This window comes from Gadus morhua, chromosome 10, assembly GCF_902167405.1.
Source record: "Gadus morhua chromosome 10, gadMor3.0, whole genome shotgun sequence".
Classification (NCBI taxonomy): Eukaryota; Metazoa; Chordata; class Actinopteri; order Gadiformes; family Gadidae; genus Gadus; species Gadus morhua.
The window spans coordinates 16,927,357-16,947,013 of NC_044057.1; the positions used below are offsets into that span (position 1 = coordinate 16,927,357).

The 19,657-nt window shown below is 40.0% G+C and overlaps 2 protein-coding genes across 2 annotated transcripts in view; one reads left to right on the forward strand and one right to left on the reverse strand.

Moving 5' to 3' along the window:
• The window catches only part of ctnna1 (catenin (cadherin-associated protein), alpha 1), a 78,281-nt gene that overhangs the window by 42,256 nt on the left and 16,368 nt on the right, over positions 1-19,657 (reverse strand). The window contains exon 7 of the mRNA XM_030367672.1: positions 17,175-17,378. Within this exon, the coding sequence (XP_030223532.1) occupies positions 17,175-17,378 (204 nt within the window). The remainder of the gene's footprint in view (positions 1-17,174; positions 17,379-19,657) is intronic.
• On the forward strand, positions 964-5,051 carry lrrtm2 (leucine rich repeat transmembrane neuronal 2). Its single transcript, XM_030367673.1, has 2 exons — positions 964-1,886; positions 2,493-5,051. Exons 1-2 carry the CDS (start codon positions 1,883-1,885, stop codon positions 4,133-4,135), a joined length of 1,647 nt encoding a protein of 548 aa, XP_030223533.1. The 5' UTR covers positions 964-1,882; the 3' UTR covers positions 4,136-5,051.

The window sequence follows — 19,657 nt, forward strand, 5'->3', positions numbered from 1 at the left end:
ACTATTTCATATAAACCCAACAGCATTGACCTACTTTGGAGTTGGAATGGGACAGAGGATTTCTTTATGCACTGTACCATTCAGATGCTATGCTAATTGCCACATAGTATAATATTAATACCCATGATCCAAATATCTTGATGCTGGATATAGTATTGGAAATGCATCATTTACAATACACTATTTTAACTTGAGTGCATCCATCTAGTGGAGTTACATATTCCTGATGTGTCTATTCAGAATCTGTCTTTGTCAATTATTTAAAACCAATGCCCTTTGTGAATATGAGTTACTTAAATGTACTCCTCGAAATGCCAAATTTAATGACCAATGAACTTGAGCATGAACTATCCTACAGAGCCTGGTTTACTTTCTAAAAAGCCTTACATCAATTAAAGTGCATATTCCGAGTCTGGAAATTAAATTAAATATGAAATGCGTACATGTTGAAATAATGTTTGGGGATTAAAACGACAAAATGCTATAAATATACATACATTTATACATAAATCTTTAAATTATTATCATTTTATTTTGCTAGGCCTGTAGGGGAATTGTTTGGGTTGGAAAATGCTTTATTAAAACCCTGGGCAAAAAATAAAAAGACCAACAAATCTAAAAACAAAATGTGATTCTTTCAGCCAATAATGAAAATGAGTCAGCTTTAAGATCACTCTGATGGCCTTGTGTTTTACCCCAATAGGCATTTCGTCCAAGCATTGTTATGTTACTGCTGCTTTGATTAAACTTCAGATAAGCTGGCAGCACTTCATATGGCCATGCTCAAAAATTAAAGAACCACACTCTGGAGGTCTGAATTATAGATTACAACTAGACACACTTTCTGTTCTGTAGACATATGGGGTTGAGAACCCTCTTGGGTCACCCTTTGCAATCTATAATGTTTCACTATGAAATCAGTTTTCTTTGATAAATCCATTTTGCTTATAGTTCTCAAATGTATACGACTAACATCGAGGAGAGCCTCAGATTTACAGCCATGGTTAATTTCAACAGTGAGCTGCCGCAACACGTTGAGATATCAATATTCTGACTATGACGAGCCAGTGGGAGGAGGAATGGACGCGAGGGGGAGGGGACAGATCGAGGTGCGCACATGCAGCGCGTACGAGGTAGAGAGCAAGTTACTGAGCAGGGGAGTGTGTCTGTGTGTATGAGAGAGGAGGGGAGAGAGAGAGAGAGGGAGAGAGAGAGAAACGGCACTGATGATCGACGCCAGGCTGCCACCACTCTGTAGCATTGAGTGGCTGCAACAAAAAGCACAGAATAACATCCACGACTGTGCTCTGCTTTTTTCCCCCTCTTCTCCTGCGTCTCTGCTTGCCGACGAGCACTCCGCACATTGCGCTGCAGAGGCGGTGCCGAGACTGAGCTGGCGAGAGAATCGGGGGTCTCTGGCATCAACAAGTTAGGGTTTAAGGGACCTGAAGCCATGAAAGGGGAACACTTGATCGTCAATTAGGCAACTGATTTGACATTGTTGCCGTGGAATTGAGTGGAAGGATTTAAAAAGAAGAAAAGGAAGAGGTCGTTCTTTTCACCCGGGGTATTTTTGGACGCAAACGACCAACTTGAAGACGGAGAAAAAGGATTCCTTGTAGAAATGGAAAAGATGAGGCAGAGATCGGATCGTAACTAAAACACAGGAAAAACTAAATCCATTGGAATAAAAACATTTTGAGGAAATGGAATTTCCGATTTTGTTCTTACTGGACGGGCTCTCTACTGCTTTATTGAAGAGGCTGAATTATTTTGTGTTTACTCAAAAGGGTTTTCTCCCTATGGAATTGTGTTCCATCTGGCTGCTCCAAGAGTCTGCGGATAAAGACAGTTGAATGCAGCCTCCAATGTGCACAAAAGAATGGGTAAGTTAGTCCTTTTATCCGTCAAATCTAGAGCTGAATAGGGAGCAAGAGTAAAAGAGAGCGAGGCTGAAGACTAAAAGGCTATTGAGCCCTGCCCGTGTACGGCATTTGTCCTTCATCTTCCCTATTCATTAGCCTTCATTTTAAAACATATACATTTCTAATGAACGATATGCGCTTCATTACTAACAGATATATCTACGATGAGGATTCATACTTTTAACAAATGATTTTAAAATGTGGAACTTGTAAAAAATGTAATAGTTGTATTGAAGCAAAAAGGAATTATTGAGCAAGAAAAGAAAAAAAAGCACACAATATGTCACAATACCAACTAAGACGTCATTAAGGGTGAGCTAACTAAACGGGTCATGTTAAGTGGTTTTCTTTGAGCTCATTAAGATACAAAAACCTTCCTCACAGAAAAAAACATGCATAGCGACTGAAAATCCTCATTCAATTTGATTAAGAAAGTCTGTAGTTCACGCATTGAAGAGAAAAAAACAACGCAGGGAGACAAGAGCATGTTGCCATGCATCAGCAATAAGAGCTCTGCAGAGATTTGCTTTCCCACCTCAGTTCATTTTTATCTTTGAACCCACCCAGGTTTCCATTCAAGGTGGCCATTGGTGGGACCCGCACCAACGGCACTCTGTCTATGTCTGATCAGCATGCTGCTACTGTGTCTGCTGCCTCCTGCGTCGTGCACAACCTGCCCTCAGAAATGCCGCTGTGAGGACCTGCAGTTCTACTGCGACACGCAGGGGCTCCAAGCGCCCCCAGATGGCGTGGACAAGGGGGCCTTGGGGCTGTCCCTACGCCACAACAGCATCAGCGAGCTCAGCCCCGACCAATTCTATGGCTTCAGCCAGCTCACCTGGCTCCACCTAGACCACAATCAGATCACCACCGTTCAAGAGGACGCCTTTCAGGGCCTCTACAAACTCAAGGACCTCAACCTGAGCTCCAATCGCATCACCAAGTTGCCCAACACAACCTTCATTCACCTCATCAACCTACAAATATTGGACCTATCCTTTAATCAGATGACTGCATTGGAACCAGAACTATTTCATGGACTGAGGAAGCTCCAGATTCTCCATCTGCGCTCCAACTCCCTCCGTACCACACCTGTACGGGCCTTCTGGGACTGCCGCAGCCTGGAGTATCTGGGCCTGAGCAACAACCGTCTGCGGAGCTTGGCCAGGAACGGCTTTGCTGGGCTCATTAAGCTCCGAGAGCTGCATTTGGAACACAATCAGCTAACCAAGATCAACCTAGCCCATTTCCCTCGCCTGGTGGCCCTTCAATCTCTCCATATACAATGGAATAAGATCAACAATCTGACCTGTGGCATGGAGTGGACCTGGACCACCTTAGAAAAGCTTGACTTAACCGGGAATGAGATCCGGGTCCTGACACCTGACGTGTTTGAAACATTGCCAAACTTAAAGATTTTGCTTCTGGATAACAACAAACTGAGCAGTCTGGATCCACTGGTCATGGATATGTGGAAGTCACTGGGCACCATTGGCCTGTCTAGTAACCTTTGGGAATGTACCAAAAGGATCTGCTCTCTGGCCACATGGCTGAGTACCTTCAAGGGGAGGTGGGAACATTCAATCCTTTGCCATAGTCCAGAATATGCCCAGGGTGAGGAGATACTAGATGCAGTGTATGGATTCCAGCTCTGCCATAACTTTTCAGCACCAGTTGTACAAACCATTAGCACCACCACGGAGGCCACTACAACCCCAGAGGTCACAAGCTCGCTTTTCGGAATAATGCAGCAGACAGCCACACAGGACTATGCAGAGGATTTTGGGAGCTTTACCACGTTTACCACCACCACGACGACCACTACTAAACCACCACGCACTGCTCCGGCCACCACTACCACGATGGAGGAGGCAGCGGTCACAGATGTCTTTGAAACAGACAATACTGTCCTGACCGATCGGGTTATCATTGGAACTATGGCCCTCCTGTTTTCATTCTTCTTCATTATTTTCATTGTGTTCATCTCACGTAAGTGCTGCCCTCCCACCTTGCGCCGGATACGCCACTGCTCGGCTATTCAGAACCGCAGACAGATGAGAACGCAGCAGCGCCAGCCTATGGCAGACCTTGCCACACAGGTACCCTATAATGAATACGAGCCCAGCCATGAAGAAGGAGCCCTTGTCATCATCAACGGTTATGGGCAGTGCAAGTGTCAGCAACTGCCTTATAAAGAGTGTGAAGTATGAACTCTTATTTATTCCTAGAGCATATGGTTTGCCATTTGACCATTTCAGATGATACAGGGTTTGTTTGTTTTTATTTCCAGTTTCTATAAATATATATATATATATATATACAAACATAATTTCTACGTTTTGAGATTATGAGAGCTGTTGAATGGGGAAATGAGGAGGGTTGGCTTTGACAGTTATAGGACGATGTAGAAATGTTCACAAATTTATTTTTCTATGGATGCAGAGTTGTTCATATCAGGCAGGGGCAATCACTTTGAATGGGAAACTAAACTGTGAGATTTGTCTCCTCATTGTCAATATATTCTGCAGCACAGAGTGGATAATTAGCCAGAAGGCCCTCTGCTAAACGAAGATTTAGTGAGGAAAGATTAATATACAAACAAACGTGTTTTCATATACAAAGTTACCAAATAGACTCTTTGATGAAGTTTATATAATGCACCAGACACAAGAATTTGATTGATAAATCAAATTAGTATACGTTTCCTTCCCTCGTTATGAATAAAAAATGATAAATGGTAAGTCACCGTCAGGTTCCCTCTCAATTTGGATTCCTTCAAATTGTATTTTATTTTACATGTTCAGTTTTATCCTTAATTAATTTGTTTTCATATGTTTGAGTACAAAACATTTATCAAAATTACTGTTAAATGTTTTATTGGCTCCAGACACTCACTGTGAATATAATTTCCAACAAATTAACCCACAAACCATTGTTTACTTGCAATCCAATATATATATATATTATATTTTTTACTATTCAATTACTAAGGAGAAGAGGTTAAACGGTTTCAAACTTAAGATTGTGTTTCCCTAGGGCCCAGTGGAACATCCTCTTCATTAATCGGGCCTGACAAGCTCAAGATTTAATCAATTACGGCCAAGCAAAAAAAAAAAAAAAAAAAAAGATGCGTCCCAACATGTCACCCACCCCAGTGATGAGTTATGTTATTGGATCACTCAAAAGTTGTTGTAGACACACACACAGTGTTCATCAGTCAAGAACATCGCTTAAAAACATTTGCTTCAAAAACCTAACCAATTCATCAAAGAGGGTTTTGGCTCTAAAATAAAAAACACAGCAGAGAAAGAGCCAGTCGACAGTGCAGTCTAAACTTGGGTTGATGGAGCAAAATTAGCTCTCGTGATACGCAAACAGGGGAGCCTGGGTCAGGAGACATTTGTATGCAGCAGGGCGAGGACGTGCATTAGCATCAGACTAAAGCCGCTGCAGCAGCTCCGCAGCTCTTTGTGTTCGACTGGGCTGTGGGGGCAGGGTGGACCAGAGGAAGCAGGCAGAGGTGATGGGATGGCGAAGAGGGCCGACTAACAGGCTAGTAACTAAGGTTTATCTGAGGCAATGAATGCCCTTCCTGACAAGTAATGGTATTCCATACAAGCCAACTGTAGTTTGAAAAAGGGGGGATTAAATGTGAAACATTGTCCTGACAGTACAGCAAAGATGATTCAGAAATAGGATTGAGAATGCGACATTGGGTCTTTCGTTTTGCTACCAGTTCATGTAAAAAAGAAAAAAGGGGTGCCGGTAGCATTGTTGTGATGTCCTATTTTAAGAGTATGAAATCGTTCCATCACCGAGTTTAGCTTTTGGATTCATTTCTACAACCGATTTATATCATAATAAATAAAAGCAACTTGAGGAGTTGGTGCAACATTTCTGTCTGTAAGCAATCATAAAGCAAACATTGGCAGGTGCTCCATTGATGGCTCTGCAAGATGTCATCTGTAGGAAGCATGACTTTCTACAGAATTTGCATTATTTAGACTTGCCTTTTCAAAACAATATTATCAATTCATTTCATCTTGTCATCTAGAAGGCTAGTAAGTACCTAGCAAATGAATCAGAGGGTGAACTGAAAGAATATACACATCCATCTTTAATAACTGTAGCAATTTAGATCCTGACAATAACACCATACTGTAAAAGGCCAACCGTCAGTGTATACCAAAATCAATTGTATTACTTTCTTAAAACCCAAGGGACACCGACTACATTATTCACCAAATGCTATGATCCTATTTGTTTTCTACTTCCTTCTCAATCGCAGTTGCTCACAATTGCCCTTCAAATCAGTCTTGCATGTTCAAAGTCAGCACAGAGTTATTTTTATCTTAATGTAATTCAGCAAACACTGTTGAGAAGCCTTGTTTTTGATAGTGGGGAGGAATGGGGATGCGTGGATTTTTAATGTTCTGTCAAATCACTTGACATTTCACTGTTTAAGATGAAGCTTGTACCAAGTGACAAAAGAAAAAATCCACACAATTTGTAGAAATATGCATCCCTTTGCACTCTGGCTCTTTGTCAACTGTTTTCGGTTCTTGTCATACTCTTGCCCTGTTCCCTTTCCTGCCTAAATAGAAAAGAAAAAACCACCCCCTTTCTCTCCCCCAACCTCTTTGTGCAAAATGAATGCTTTTCTCCTCCCTGTTCCTTTTGTATTGTAATATGTAAAATTTCATATCTGTAAAGTGGATAAGATGTGGCAAACAAAAAAAAAGTCTTACCCCTCCCCCATCCCTTCAAAACATATATTTTTTAAATAAAATGACTACAACTTACTGAGTGTTTGCTTCCTGATGGATGCGTACAAGTAGGGGTCTACGGTTAAACAAATTAGTTCTAATCAGAGCAACGATTGAAAGGACTTTCAATTGGGGCAGTTTGAAGTATTATTTCTATTTAATACATGTCCCATTGAGCCAAATGTTTATCACTTATTGTTTCTAAAACTGCAGAAATGACCATTACATGCAGAAACGTCCAAATCTTTCGTTGAAAGATGGAAACAATAGACCAAGCAGGAAACGATTGGGTAGATTCAGACTATGTTCTATTTCCCTTCAATACTGAGAAGCAAAAATCAAATACCAATACAGTTTAAGCCCAGTCCTGCACAGACAAACTAAAATAACATGCTGCCTGAATTATTCTCATCAAATGGAGGGACATTTGCGCGAGCCATCCCAAGCCCCAAGGCTTTAATGGTGCTGCAGGAACCATGAGAAATGATTGACAGTGGTTGAAAATGATTATCTAAACCACTGACTCATGATATAAACAAAATAGCAATGAGAGGAATTACCTCAGAATTTTGCTGGAGGCCAACTCATCCTATTAAAGTGTATTTTTCTTGATGCTGGGACTGAAGACCTTTCAGAATGTGCATACAAGGTTGGCCCAATTCAAATACAGAGGTTGCTCCCAAGTGCTCCAGATGGCTCAACTGTTACTGTAAGAAGCCACTGGAGTGTTATAGATTTGAAATTGTAGCCCATTAAAACTCCCTTTTTAAGGCAAGCCTTTTTTATTTTATATTTTAAAAAGTTTTGAGGCTTGTGAACATACTCTGAAATGTAGGCTCTCAGATTATCTAAAGCAGGGAAAACATGTCTGCAACACAGGGTTGTGGTGGCGATGTAATCAATACACGAAAATTTATTTACAATAGAAAAAAAAATGTATGTTGCTCTTAAGCATTTTGGTTGAACCAATCAATGCTTGGTTTGCCTGATTGTGCTTAAAAATTCCAAATGATTAACTGTTGAATAGGGTAGTAAAACTTCAGGGTGGATTGCCATTTTCTCCAGTTGATTTGGACAAGGAAGTTTCCATATATTTAGAATTGATATCCAAACAAAAGACAGCATCATGGGGAAGGCCACCAATTGCAGATGGAAAAAGGTTGATTTGACAGTACGAATATCAAAGAATCATGCAAAGGTCATTTTGGTATTTCAGGTTGGCATTGCATTTTGTGCATTTGTCATTTTCCCCTTACGGCAAGAAATGGGCATATATAACCATGGATTTAACTTTGGACTTTTAAGCCATGCAATAACACAACCCCGACACAAGAACCACAACATTATATTCCAAAACACCCCTCCTGACCACAAAAAAACATTGATAGCATATAGCTGTTGCATCCATTGCCTTTCAATGCAATGTGACAAAGGGTATCATGACAAGGGTTACTCTGTCACTCACTATGAACAGAGAAAATAATGTTTTTGACCTGGAAAAGGGGTTTCCCGACAGCTAATTAGCCTCGAGATTAAGGTCATTGCTTATTTTGTTTGGTTAGATCATTTTCTTCTATAAACATGTACCTGGCCCATATAGTGGGGGACATACACATGTCAATAAATTGTTAAAAATAAATAAACAGGCAACCGTGTTTTGTTTCTCCACAATAAAAGGCCCATAAAACACAAGGAAGGAGATAAACTTTTAAATAATGTCAATAAATTATAATGACTAACTTCATTCTGCATAATTTACTATATAAATGGTAATTTGTCATGACAATCTCACCATAAACATTTTGGATATAAATTATGCCGTTAAGGTAAATTAAGTAGACTGGATATACCCTTCAATGAATATACTGTGGCCATTAAGTGAAAAAATAAAACGGTGAGTGAGGGACAGACAGACCCATCCATCTACCTACCCATATGGCATCATTTGCTTCAAATCCAAGAATAATCTACACATGAAGAAACCCCCCCAAAAGAATGATTGTCATAATCATTTGCAATTGAAATTTCCAATTACAAACTGGAAACATAAATTAAACTCTGGAGAGGGTAGTCTCAGAAAGCCCATAATTGTATCCATTTTAGGAAAGTTAAATTGAACAATTAGTGCCTAATAAGGCCAAGGCAGAGCAGAGTAATTCATTTGAACCTAATGCTGGGTATGCACTACAGGATAAGAAGCCAGATTTTGAGCCCGATTTGCCCTTTCCGACTCTGGTCAACAATGAATTTACTGAGGATTTATTTTGCAAGATTATCCAGTAGGGATGGGCGTGAGGAATCGATTATCCGAGTACTCCTCGTTACAAATGAACTTGGTTGTTGGACAGGCAAACTCGAGTTTGCATATCCACACACAAGCAAAGTTTTCTGAAGCAAATTAATCAATTTTCTGTGCGGCGCCACTAACACATGCCGTGGGCACAAAGCAAATTAAATGTATCAAATTTCTGTGTGGCACGTGCCTTGTGCAGGCACGCCAGAATTCAAAAAGTTAAGAGATGAGGCTGTTAAAGCAAAGCGCAGCGAAGAATTGAAATACTTTATTTCATAAGGTGAAATGTAAAATATGCCAAGCGAAATCGAGCTACCAGAGTACTACAAGTACAATGCGGCAACATACGCTCCTGAACGGTGAGTTCGGGAAAGCAGACCCGCAGCAACCAAGTGTGTCGGCCATTTTCACCCCCGCAAGACGCAGCTGTAATCCCGGCCGTGTAGAGAAGATCAGTATTTCCATAGTCCATTTGCTACCGTTTTATTTGCAGCTTTAAATTATTTGCAATGGTTAGGCTACTTGTTTCGTTTTTTTTTTTTAAAGCATTACAGGCCTTGGTTCGACATGATTTAAATTGTGAGACGCATATTTATTTTTGTAAGGAAAATGTGTTTTGAACGTTTGCAAAAATAAATACTCAGATAAATCTGACTGTTTTGATGGAGAATAAGCATTACATGTTTGGTTGGTAATATTGCCGTTCAGCATTAGGCATATTCCTGCTGCAGATGCGTTGCATTCTAAAAATAGATTTGATTACTCGATTGATCCTCAAGGAATTCCTTCGATCACTCGAGTTTGGAATTTACTACTCGTGCCCATCCTTATTATCCAGTGTTATGTGGGGTATTGGTAACATTGGATTTACTTCCCCAAACAGTCGGGGAAGAGGCTAAATTATTTTTTTCGCTCCGTCTCCATGTCTTTATCTTTTGTTCTTCAGTAGTTCATTAGGATGTCCGCCATGTTTGCTTAAGCTAAAGACATGTTTTTGATCACAAGATTGAAAGGATTTCAGATAGAGAATAAGGACTGGATTAATGTGGAATGGAATTGGTTAGTGTGCGGTGTAAGGAGCAAACAAATATATCTTCTATAGTAAGGTGTGTGCTCTCTGGTTCTCTAAATTGACCAGTGTGTTCCAGGCTTTTTGTGTGAATTTTCTAGCATCCATCTGATAATGCGTGCTGCTTCCCTAGTGTGCATTGACATCATAATTAGGTACTCAAAGCACTGAATTTGCAGGGGGAAAAAAGGATCCTTTTGCAGATGCCAGTGTACGGTTACAAACAATAAATCATTTTTTTCCCAAATCAAACCTTGAAATGTGACAATGCTTTTCATTTGTTTGTATTTTAATAGCCAAGAAAATGTATTGAAAGGTAAAAATCTGAAATGATCTAAATACAATTTGAAATAATGTGTGTTTGGACAATAAAAGACAATCTGTTCAAACTAAATGTCCTGTTTAGTTTACAGAGACAAAATATTGGATGTTAAAGAAATCGTGAGCATGATGAAGCATCAGCACTGAGCATCAAATATATACATATTTAATCAATGCATACATTGCTGATATCTTGTCTCTGGCAACCCAGAGTCTGAGCTCAGGGTTGAAAAAACGCTTTTTCATTGACAACATTTCACAGGTGGTTACAAAATTGCATCAAAAACACCAATGCTGAGGATACATTTTATTCCCTTCATAGTTTCCTTCAAACCTGACACAAAAACTCAGTCAATCATAAAAAAATCTGCACATTTGAACATTCCCAATAACGACCCCCTCTGGTTTAAGAAACACTGCATTGAATTCTCTAATGTGGTGCCTCTAGTCATTTAAACAGTGAGTAAGCAAAATGTAAAATTGCTATTAATTTCTCATTTGCTTTCCCTGCAAGCATAGTAGCCTAATATTTACGTCAAAATATTAACTGTTTGTAAGCCAAGTGCTGAGCATGAGCAACAGCTCACCAAAAGCTGACTGTCAGGGTCATAGCTTTATCACCTTTTGTCTAGTTTCGAACAGTGTTAATTTGAGCAAAAGAGAAGGCACATAAGGTAAATGTGTTAATGCATATTTGCACAGTTAATATCACATAACCTTAGAGTGCTGAGACAAAAAAGGAAGGAAAAAAACAATAAGACACCGTCCTTCAGAGGAGAAATTGTGCATTATTTGTAAGAGGGCAGACATTAATATGATTTATCAGTGTGACGGCTGGGTTTGCATGATAATGAAGGTCACTTAATGCGTGTTGTCCTTTCCATCGTTTAACCCCTGCTTCTCAAGGTCAGCATGTTTAGAGCCCCACATACATGATGCTTTAGGTGCGCAAGCATGTCGGTTTCCAGTATGTCAGATTGAGACATCATGTCCCAAGCAGTAAACGACTCTTCATCACAAACCAAGTCACAAAATCCATTTAACCTCGTCATTCTGATACACAGTATATGGGAATAGTCGCAAACTGATTTGCGGTTTACTAGACTTCAAAATATATTGCATACTTGTATCATTGTACACAAACAAAGAACACAAAGGTCAGATCTTAGACATGAATTTTAAATAAGGAAAAAACAGTATTGAAAAGAAATACACGATGGTCCAACACATATTTAGGAACATCTGCTGGTCTTGAAGTCAAATAGTGACACTGTGCCAAATTAATTAAAAACCATGAACTCAAAGACATGTTTTTATTTATAAAATGTCTACCTCACCTGCAAGACACGTACACACACAAACTATAATGGGGTATCGCTATGTCACTTCTTTCTTTCCAAGTTAGATATGGTTAAATATAAGCATGTGCTGAAGAACAAAACTACAATGGAACCAGCTACCGAGTGTAGGCGTTTTGATGCCAAACCAGCCAGTATTGCAGACATCAATTCTGGAAGCAATGAGCCAAACAGAAAACAAAGCTGAAATCCTATTAGTTCACATCAAGAGACCTGAGGTGACATTTGTACTGAGCACTAGCAACAAGGGATCTGCCAAGCTCTGGAAGAAGAGAATTACCACATAAATGAATATAAAGTTACTTTCATTTTTCCCTTCGATCAATAGTGAACACTGCCATTTCTTTTCATATAACCTTTGTTGCTGTGCTTCATATATAAACCGGGCACGGCCCGAATGTGCAGCGATCATTGACCTTCAAATTTGTTACAAGTCTCCCTGACCAGCCCTGCTAAAGGGATTAGGAACACAATATCCGACACCCATTGTCGAGACCAGAACGATACTGGGGAAGGATTGTTCAGTTGTACACATCCAAATGATAGAATGTTGCAAGTTAAGTTACAATGTTGTTATTGTAACTAGACATCTCAATGCCAGTTTACTGAAACAGATATTATACTATTATTTGAATGCAGTTGAAGATTCAGTAGAGACAAAGTCAACATCTATGGCTAAAGTAGCTGTATTCCTGCCAAATCATTTATATTCTAGAGAGTGCAAGGAATATTTTTGCAATGCTATTCTTTAGGCCATTTGTACAGCGATATATACGTTTTCCAAGACAATAAAAGGCAATTGTCTTGAACCATTATGGAGTTCAACAACCCACTCTCTTTGAATGAGTGACTGGTGCTTTCATGACAGCCATGTCTCATTTGTTGTTTGTCAGTTTCCGGTCTTCAATATTTCAAATGAATGTCCGATTTCTTCGCTAAACTGAGCTTGGTGAAATGACAGTATTTTCTCTTTCAAGACACAGGAAATGGACTGGGAAAGGGTTCAGAGGTTGAACACAATATCCCACGCAACATCTTTATGGCAGCAGTTAAATCATGCTATTGTCCTCGTCAGGAGAACATAATGGCCACAGAAGGAAAGCAAATAGAGCACCACCTCATTTCGACACGCTTTGCTTTTGATTTATTGATAGCCCTACCATTTGGAATAAAATAATTTCAGGGATGAAGATACATTAAATATGTATTTTTCCAATCACAATTAATTGATTGCACTTATCTACTGTACTCTCATCACATGATTTGAATCATGCATTGATCAGCAGTAGTGAACAATTAATTACTTGAACAGATTACCCTGTAGTTATAAATAGCTTCTGTTGGCTGCAATGGAAAAGATCCTAGATGTTGCTAGGAATCTTGAAATCAACTGATTTCAGGTGCATGACAAGGTCTATAGGTGAATCATGGTGAGATATCACGAAAGGGGCAACTTTGAAAACTCGTATTCAAACCATAATATATTTCATTTATAAACAATTTATGTTTACCATGTTATTTTGAAAAGGTACCAGAATAATGTCCAGGCATGAATTCAAGTTGGACATTTATTGATTTACACATTCTTGTAATTCTGTAAACTAAGGTGGCAACAAATGATTATATGTATTATTGTTTATATTATTATTTTGGTTTGGTTTAGTTACCAGAGCTAGATTGATTACTTTTATATTCATCCGACAAGCAGCCAAGACAATTTGATAGGATTAGTGTTATAAGTGGATGACTGGAAACGGTGTAAAGAAATCAATTGAAAGATAAGCTATGACATGATTCGTACGCAAAAATGTTTGCTAGTTTAAAGCACTTAAGAATCAGAATCAGCAGATGGTATTTCAAACAAACAATACAAATAGTCTTTGTTGGACCGCAAACAAACCTAAACCTATAAAAAAAATCAGTACCTTTCAGGCCAAGCCAATTTTAAGATTATACGACAAGGCTTTGCAATGTCACTCAATATGCACCTATCAAGAGTGCATATTAATGATCCGTTTAATAAATTATTGTATTTCTTTGTAAAATTATTGCAAAATTCATCTGAATTCTTTAGAATTAACAACCCCTAGAAAGGATTGCCAGACTAATGAGAGAACTACTACAGCATCACATCTGCCCTGTGTGCGCTATAGTGATCACAAGAAAAGCCAGGGCAAAAACAAAGGGCTGTTCGGTTTAAAGGCAAATTTCATATGTGGCTAATAATTATTGTGTCTGACCCCCAGTGACACATTGTGCCTGAGGAGCACACAATAAGAGGGAACCAAATTACAAGACATTGATTCATGTTATTGATATTCGTGTGAAGCCCTATATGATCAAATGTGATCTTGTATGAGCTCAATTTTCCATGCAGAGACCAAAGTGTTGCAGCAAAGAAAATAAGACCGTAGCTACTAGAAAGTGAACAGACCAGACAACAAGCAATGAATCACTGCTCGAGTCTCAAAAGAGAATACTTCTGAAACCCTGCTAGAACAGCAGTGCGATAATGATTTTGAATATGGTAAAAGGCTTCATGGAGAATGTTTCTTTGACAAAACTTTGTTGATGGTTATTTGAACCAATGATGCCTTTGCACTTTAGTTTCAAGGTGAAATGACATGACATCTTATTATCTGCAACCTCCCTTCTGAAATGTAGCTTGACAAAGCTCAAGGAAAAATGCAAACCATTCTTTAAACCCATGTCCCGTTTCTAGCCATGGTTACCTACACTTAAAAGCCATTATTCAATTGTTGTCTTCCATTTAGAGTTAAATCTGATTACTATGAGGATGGCAAGTTAGGTGAGCCACTCAGACATTCTTCCAATGAGCGCAAACAGTGGGAGCATAGTGCAATGGGGATAAAACAGAACACTTCCACTCAGTACAGTTGCCTGAGGCAAGAAGGCCGAGCGGAGGAGTGAGCCGTGTAGAGAGAATCATAATAGAAGACTGAAGACTGTAAGGTAAGAGAAAGAAAAGTTTGAGTGGGGAAGTGTGGTTGTGTGGGGGCGGGCAGCATGCAAATACACGGCGAAAATGCAGACGCCTATAATAGTATTTCATTAAAGAGGTCTTACTGATCTAGCAAGAACTTTCAATTATGATCCAACAGATAACGCAGGACACCTGCTGAGGGCTTTTTGAATGGCATCATATTAATGTCAAAGCGCCATGGCATCGGTCTATTCTGTACAAAATCTTGACAGATGCTGGAAACCGGATATGCATTATTAATCGTGGCAGAAATGGTGAGGCTCAGGAAGTGCCGTGCAAGGCTGTCACGGCAATATGGAATAATGAAGGGCACGCTATGTGGCCTTATGGAAGCACACCATGCACTCTCTACTCTCCATCATCTCTGGATTAAGAGGACTTGTTACAATCTACCATTTAAATGCGCCTTAACAGGGGAAGGTGCATCGGCAAACATTAAAGGTCATGGCAGTGAACAGGCATCTAAAGCGCACTTGCCACTTTCGGTGGCAGGCCAGACCAACCACCCACTCTCTACCTGACAGCCATTTCCCCCAGAGGCTCTTCTAGGGGGTAATATGTTAAACGGGCCAGTCAATCAATGACTACATGAAAATACAATCCGTTGTCACAGATGGCACTGCACTTCCCTATATTTAAGGCTATAAAATGGTTCATTGTAACCAGAAGTGTCATTTTTTATTCCTTTCCATTTGTAATGTCTAAAACATATGACGAGGCAATGGTTGCACTGGGATACATGCATCTACTTTTAAGACACATAGCCATTCAGCACACACGATTCTAAGGCATGATAAACTATATGGTCCCCTGACCATTTCTAACACGCCATGGCAAGTTTACTGGGTCAGATGTCAAAGCTACTACCTTGCAAAAGCAAAATAAAACATTACAATGCATTGATTTGTGAAAGACTAACTAATTCTCTGCCTGAAAGGCCCTCTCATTGTCAATATCAAAAGGGAAAATAAATTCCTGGGTTAAATTACCAGGACGGGATTCAGATGGTGGTTAAAACACCGATTTTGTCAGAGAGGGAGAGAAAGAAACGTCTGGGAAAACACAAAATGAAAAGTAAAAAATATGAATTAAATTAATAGTGAGATTAAGAGGGCAAAACTGTTGCGATGGAAAAAGACCATCAACATCCGCCAGATCGATTCAGAACACTAGCAGACTAGTCCCCTAAGATGGTGCTAAAGATTAGTGTAGCGTACTTTATTTTATAACTGTAATTCCCTTCCATGCTGCTAACAAGCAGTAATCAAGAATTATACCGCCTTAGATAGGATCCGGAGCCAACGTGATCACAAACGTCAGTGAAAAAACGATTTCATGAGGGCATCCGTCACCATGTTTCTGAGATGGTACATTCTGACGTCTCATTTTAGAAATGCCTTCTAATGTGGGACTCATTACATTTCCTGCCCCCTAATCTCAGATCCAGAAGCCCTCGTTATGGAGATATTCTCCTGAAGACAACTTATTCGCCCGAGTGGATGAAACTTTGAGGACAGGATTCTAATAATGTATTTCTACAGTTTCCCTTCTACATGGTGTTAACTTGAAACCTTTCCAGCCACTTAATTTTTTTTCATATTACTACTGCTGACTGAGTTTGAGAAACATCACGTTCCACGAGATTTGAGCTTGCAGCCGTCAGACTTTAGATATGAATCTGATGTCTGATTTGTGGGACTACTTGTCCTCTGACAGCCTCAATGATTCCAGCTGCTCATTTGAAAACATTAATCTTCATTTTGTCACGGCGATTACATGTACACTTGTGCTTGTGGGGCCACAAATCAATTACAGATCAAGCACAACAAACTCAGCAAAGTAAACTTGCTGTGTACCAAATATTTATTCTGAAACCTATATGAAACCCTTAATGGCTTTTTAGTTTGCGTTGCTGACATGGGATGAAATGGAATTAATGCCGTCTTAATGTGCGACATGCACACCCAGACATCATGATTTCTTGAGGTAAAGTGTTCCCCCTTACAAGCATAGTGAGGTGTTGGCACTTTTCCGATGCCATCGATTGAGAAAAGGCAGATTTCCCGAGGACAGCAAGCCAAGTTATCTTGAAACAAGTTAGTAAATACAATTGGGATTGATCCCATACTAGACACCCACTTCCAAGACGTCCTTTGAAAAAAATAGCCCACTATCAACGATTGATAGTATAAATGAAGCTGGTATGTGTGTGATTTACGACTAGTAGAAACAATCGTAAATTCATAGGATGTACATGCATACATATATACCTCGGCGATAGATCCATGCGTCGCAACTTTATGAGGAATAACAAACCTGCCAATTTTAAAACCAGCATCGGTTTAAAATCCTGTTAAGAGGGGCGAGTGCTGGAGCCAGGCACAGAGTTCCTCTCCGCCTTGGTGTGTGTGAAGGGTAAAGAAAATAGGGGTACTTACATTGCCCATATATTCGGACAGAAGGTCCTGGAGAGCTTGGCGGACCGAGTTGCACTCTGCCACGATGCGCTCCCTGCGGTCATCGCGCGTGCATGAGGAGTCGGCCATGAGAGCGGCCCCACTGATTATGCTCTCCAGACGTTCCTCCAGGGAGGGGCGGAATCGTTCCTCGCTGAAGGCCAGGGGGTCCACGATGATTTGTTTCTATAAAGATACAAGAGGAGGTGAATTTACTCATGGGGGTTGGGGGGGGAAGCTTGAGACACCACACATCTTTCCCCTCTCCAAGCACAGGGAGCAAGAGTTGATCTGACCGAATATGACAGGACAGCTGTAAAACCTAAGGGGAGAAGTTTTGACAGCTTTACTGCATTCACTTTATGAGCCTCGAGCCCCAAACACGATACCTTGGTTTATAGTTTGATCAGGGGGCCCTTGGATCTGTCAAATGAGGGCACCGTCAGCCAATGTAATACACTCTCAACATGTGAACACAGGGTTGAGGCATGTCCTTGCTTTCCAGGGACCGTGCTGGCAAACTTCTAATAATATGAGGGGAACGTTTCACAAGGTTCCTTGTTTTAAGTAAAGCGCCCTCTTAATTTGTACTCGCACAATTAAAGTAAAGCATGGCGATTAAAAATATATTATTAAATATATTAAGTGCATGTGATGAAAACATGCCGTCACTGGCTGTATTCTGTAGTCTAAAATTAATAGAAAATCATTTTAATAAAATGTATATCTAACATTAAAGAGAACTATATCCTGCACAATCACCAGCAGTCTCTTAAAGAATCGTGGGCTAAAAATAAAATATAATGAGCTTTGTTAGGAATAAAGAACGTTTTTGAAGAATAATTGGCCTTGAAAAGATGCAAGCACTGTTCTACACAAGTAGTTTATATAGAAGTTATTATTTGAAATGTATATGAAGCTTTCCTAATGGGGAACACCACTGAAATATATATTCAAGTGCCAGAGCTGATAAATAATGAAGTGTCGTACGGTGAGGGAGCAGTATCCCTCGACAGATGAGCCCAAGAATACATGGCAAGATAATACATCTACCTCGGAGCCTCAGAGATGAGCTGAAACTTAAAGAGAAGGCTACTTTTCTAGATGACACGCAGAAAGAACACTTGTTCATGTCCAATTTCATGGGGGCAGGGGTGCCACGGGTGGGCCCTGAATGACGCGCTGCAGAAGAATTGCGATGGGGTACGGTATCAAAAACAACGCTGGCGGCGTGAAGAGGAGGAAAGCAATCTTCCACTAGGACACAAAAAAAACATTTTTTGCCGCCAAGATATTCAACAATTCAGTTTTTAGAAATCCGCTTTATTAGGCAGCCCACCTTCCATCACAACCCACTACCAGCCCCCTCTATTTTATCTAATCTGACCTCCTCTGCTTGAGTGTCATATTGCCATGGCAACAGGCACTAGGGAGAGGAGAGGGAGAGAAAAAAGGAATGCGTGCGCGCGCGAGTATGCGTGTGTGTGACTCATTGGTTAATTTTTGCCTTACACTTGAATTTGGGCATCTGAAAAGTGCTTGTATTTAAAATGCCTGCTAGTGAATTAAAAACTTGCCGCGTGACAAGAAACTACGGCCCCTAATAAAGATGGAGCTACGTTCATACCTTGCATAACGAATGCAGATTCTTGTCATTAATTTTGTGCCTAGGCAGACCTGTGTCACAGTGACGCTATAGTTATTGAATGGTGTCTCCCAGGCATGGGAGATGCACAGCCATCAGTCTTCCAATTCCCCCCTCCACTTTTGAAAAATGTAATGCCAATGTTGAAATCTTTTGTCGCGGCACACATTATCTTCGGCAACTCGTGACCACAAAAACCTTTTTCAACACATTTCGATGCTTAATGGACACTCAGGAATGCCTTGCTTACCTGACATTTACTCCTTGAGCCTTATCCCTAAACACACAAGTACCTTTCCGCTGTCTTTCTAAAGAGCGAATGCGCAAAGTGGGAACTTTTAGGTAAGCTCTATTTATGCAAATTATAATGAAGGCTGGTAAAGCAAATATCTGGGTTCTATCACACATATCTTGTTTTCATAAAAAAACAGGAAATTATAGACAAGCATCACTTACTCGAGCCTTGGGAACCATAGGCCGGGGGGTACATTTGTTTTCAGATTCATGGGTCATGTCTTTGTAAAGCTTTCTAAAAGAGTTGCGCACATTGGTAATGTACTTGATTAAATATTTTTAGAGCAGTTGAATTTATAAATCTTTAAGGCACAAGCTGATTCACTACATGGTTCCTTTGTTAATGATTCACAGGACATTCTACAAACCCTCCCTTGCATAGTTCAGCATGCAAATATAAATGTAATGAGGATTTGAGTCTACATGTAAAGTTACTTTTAGAGATCTCAAATTAATAGGGTAATTGTGATCGTGTTTAACCTACTCAATTGCAAACTAGAAGGGGATAACTCTATTTTCACAATTA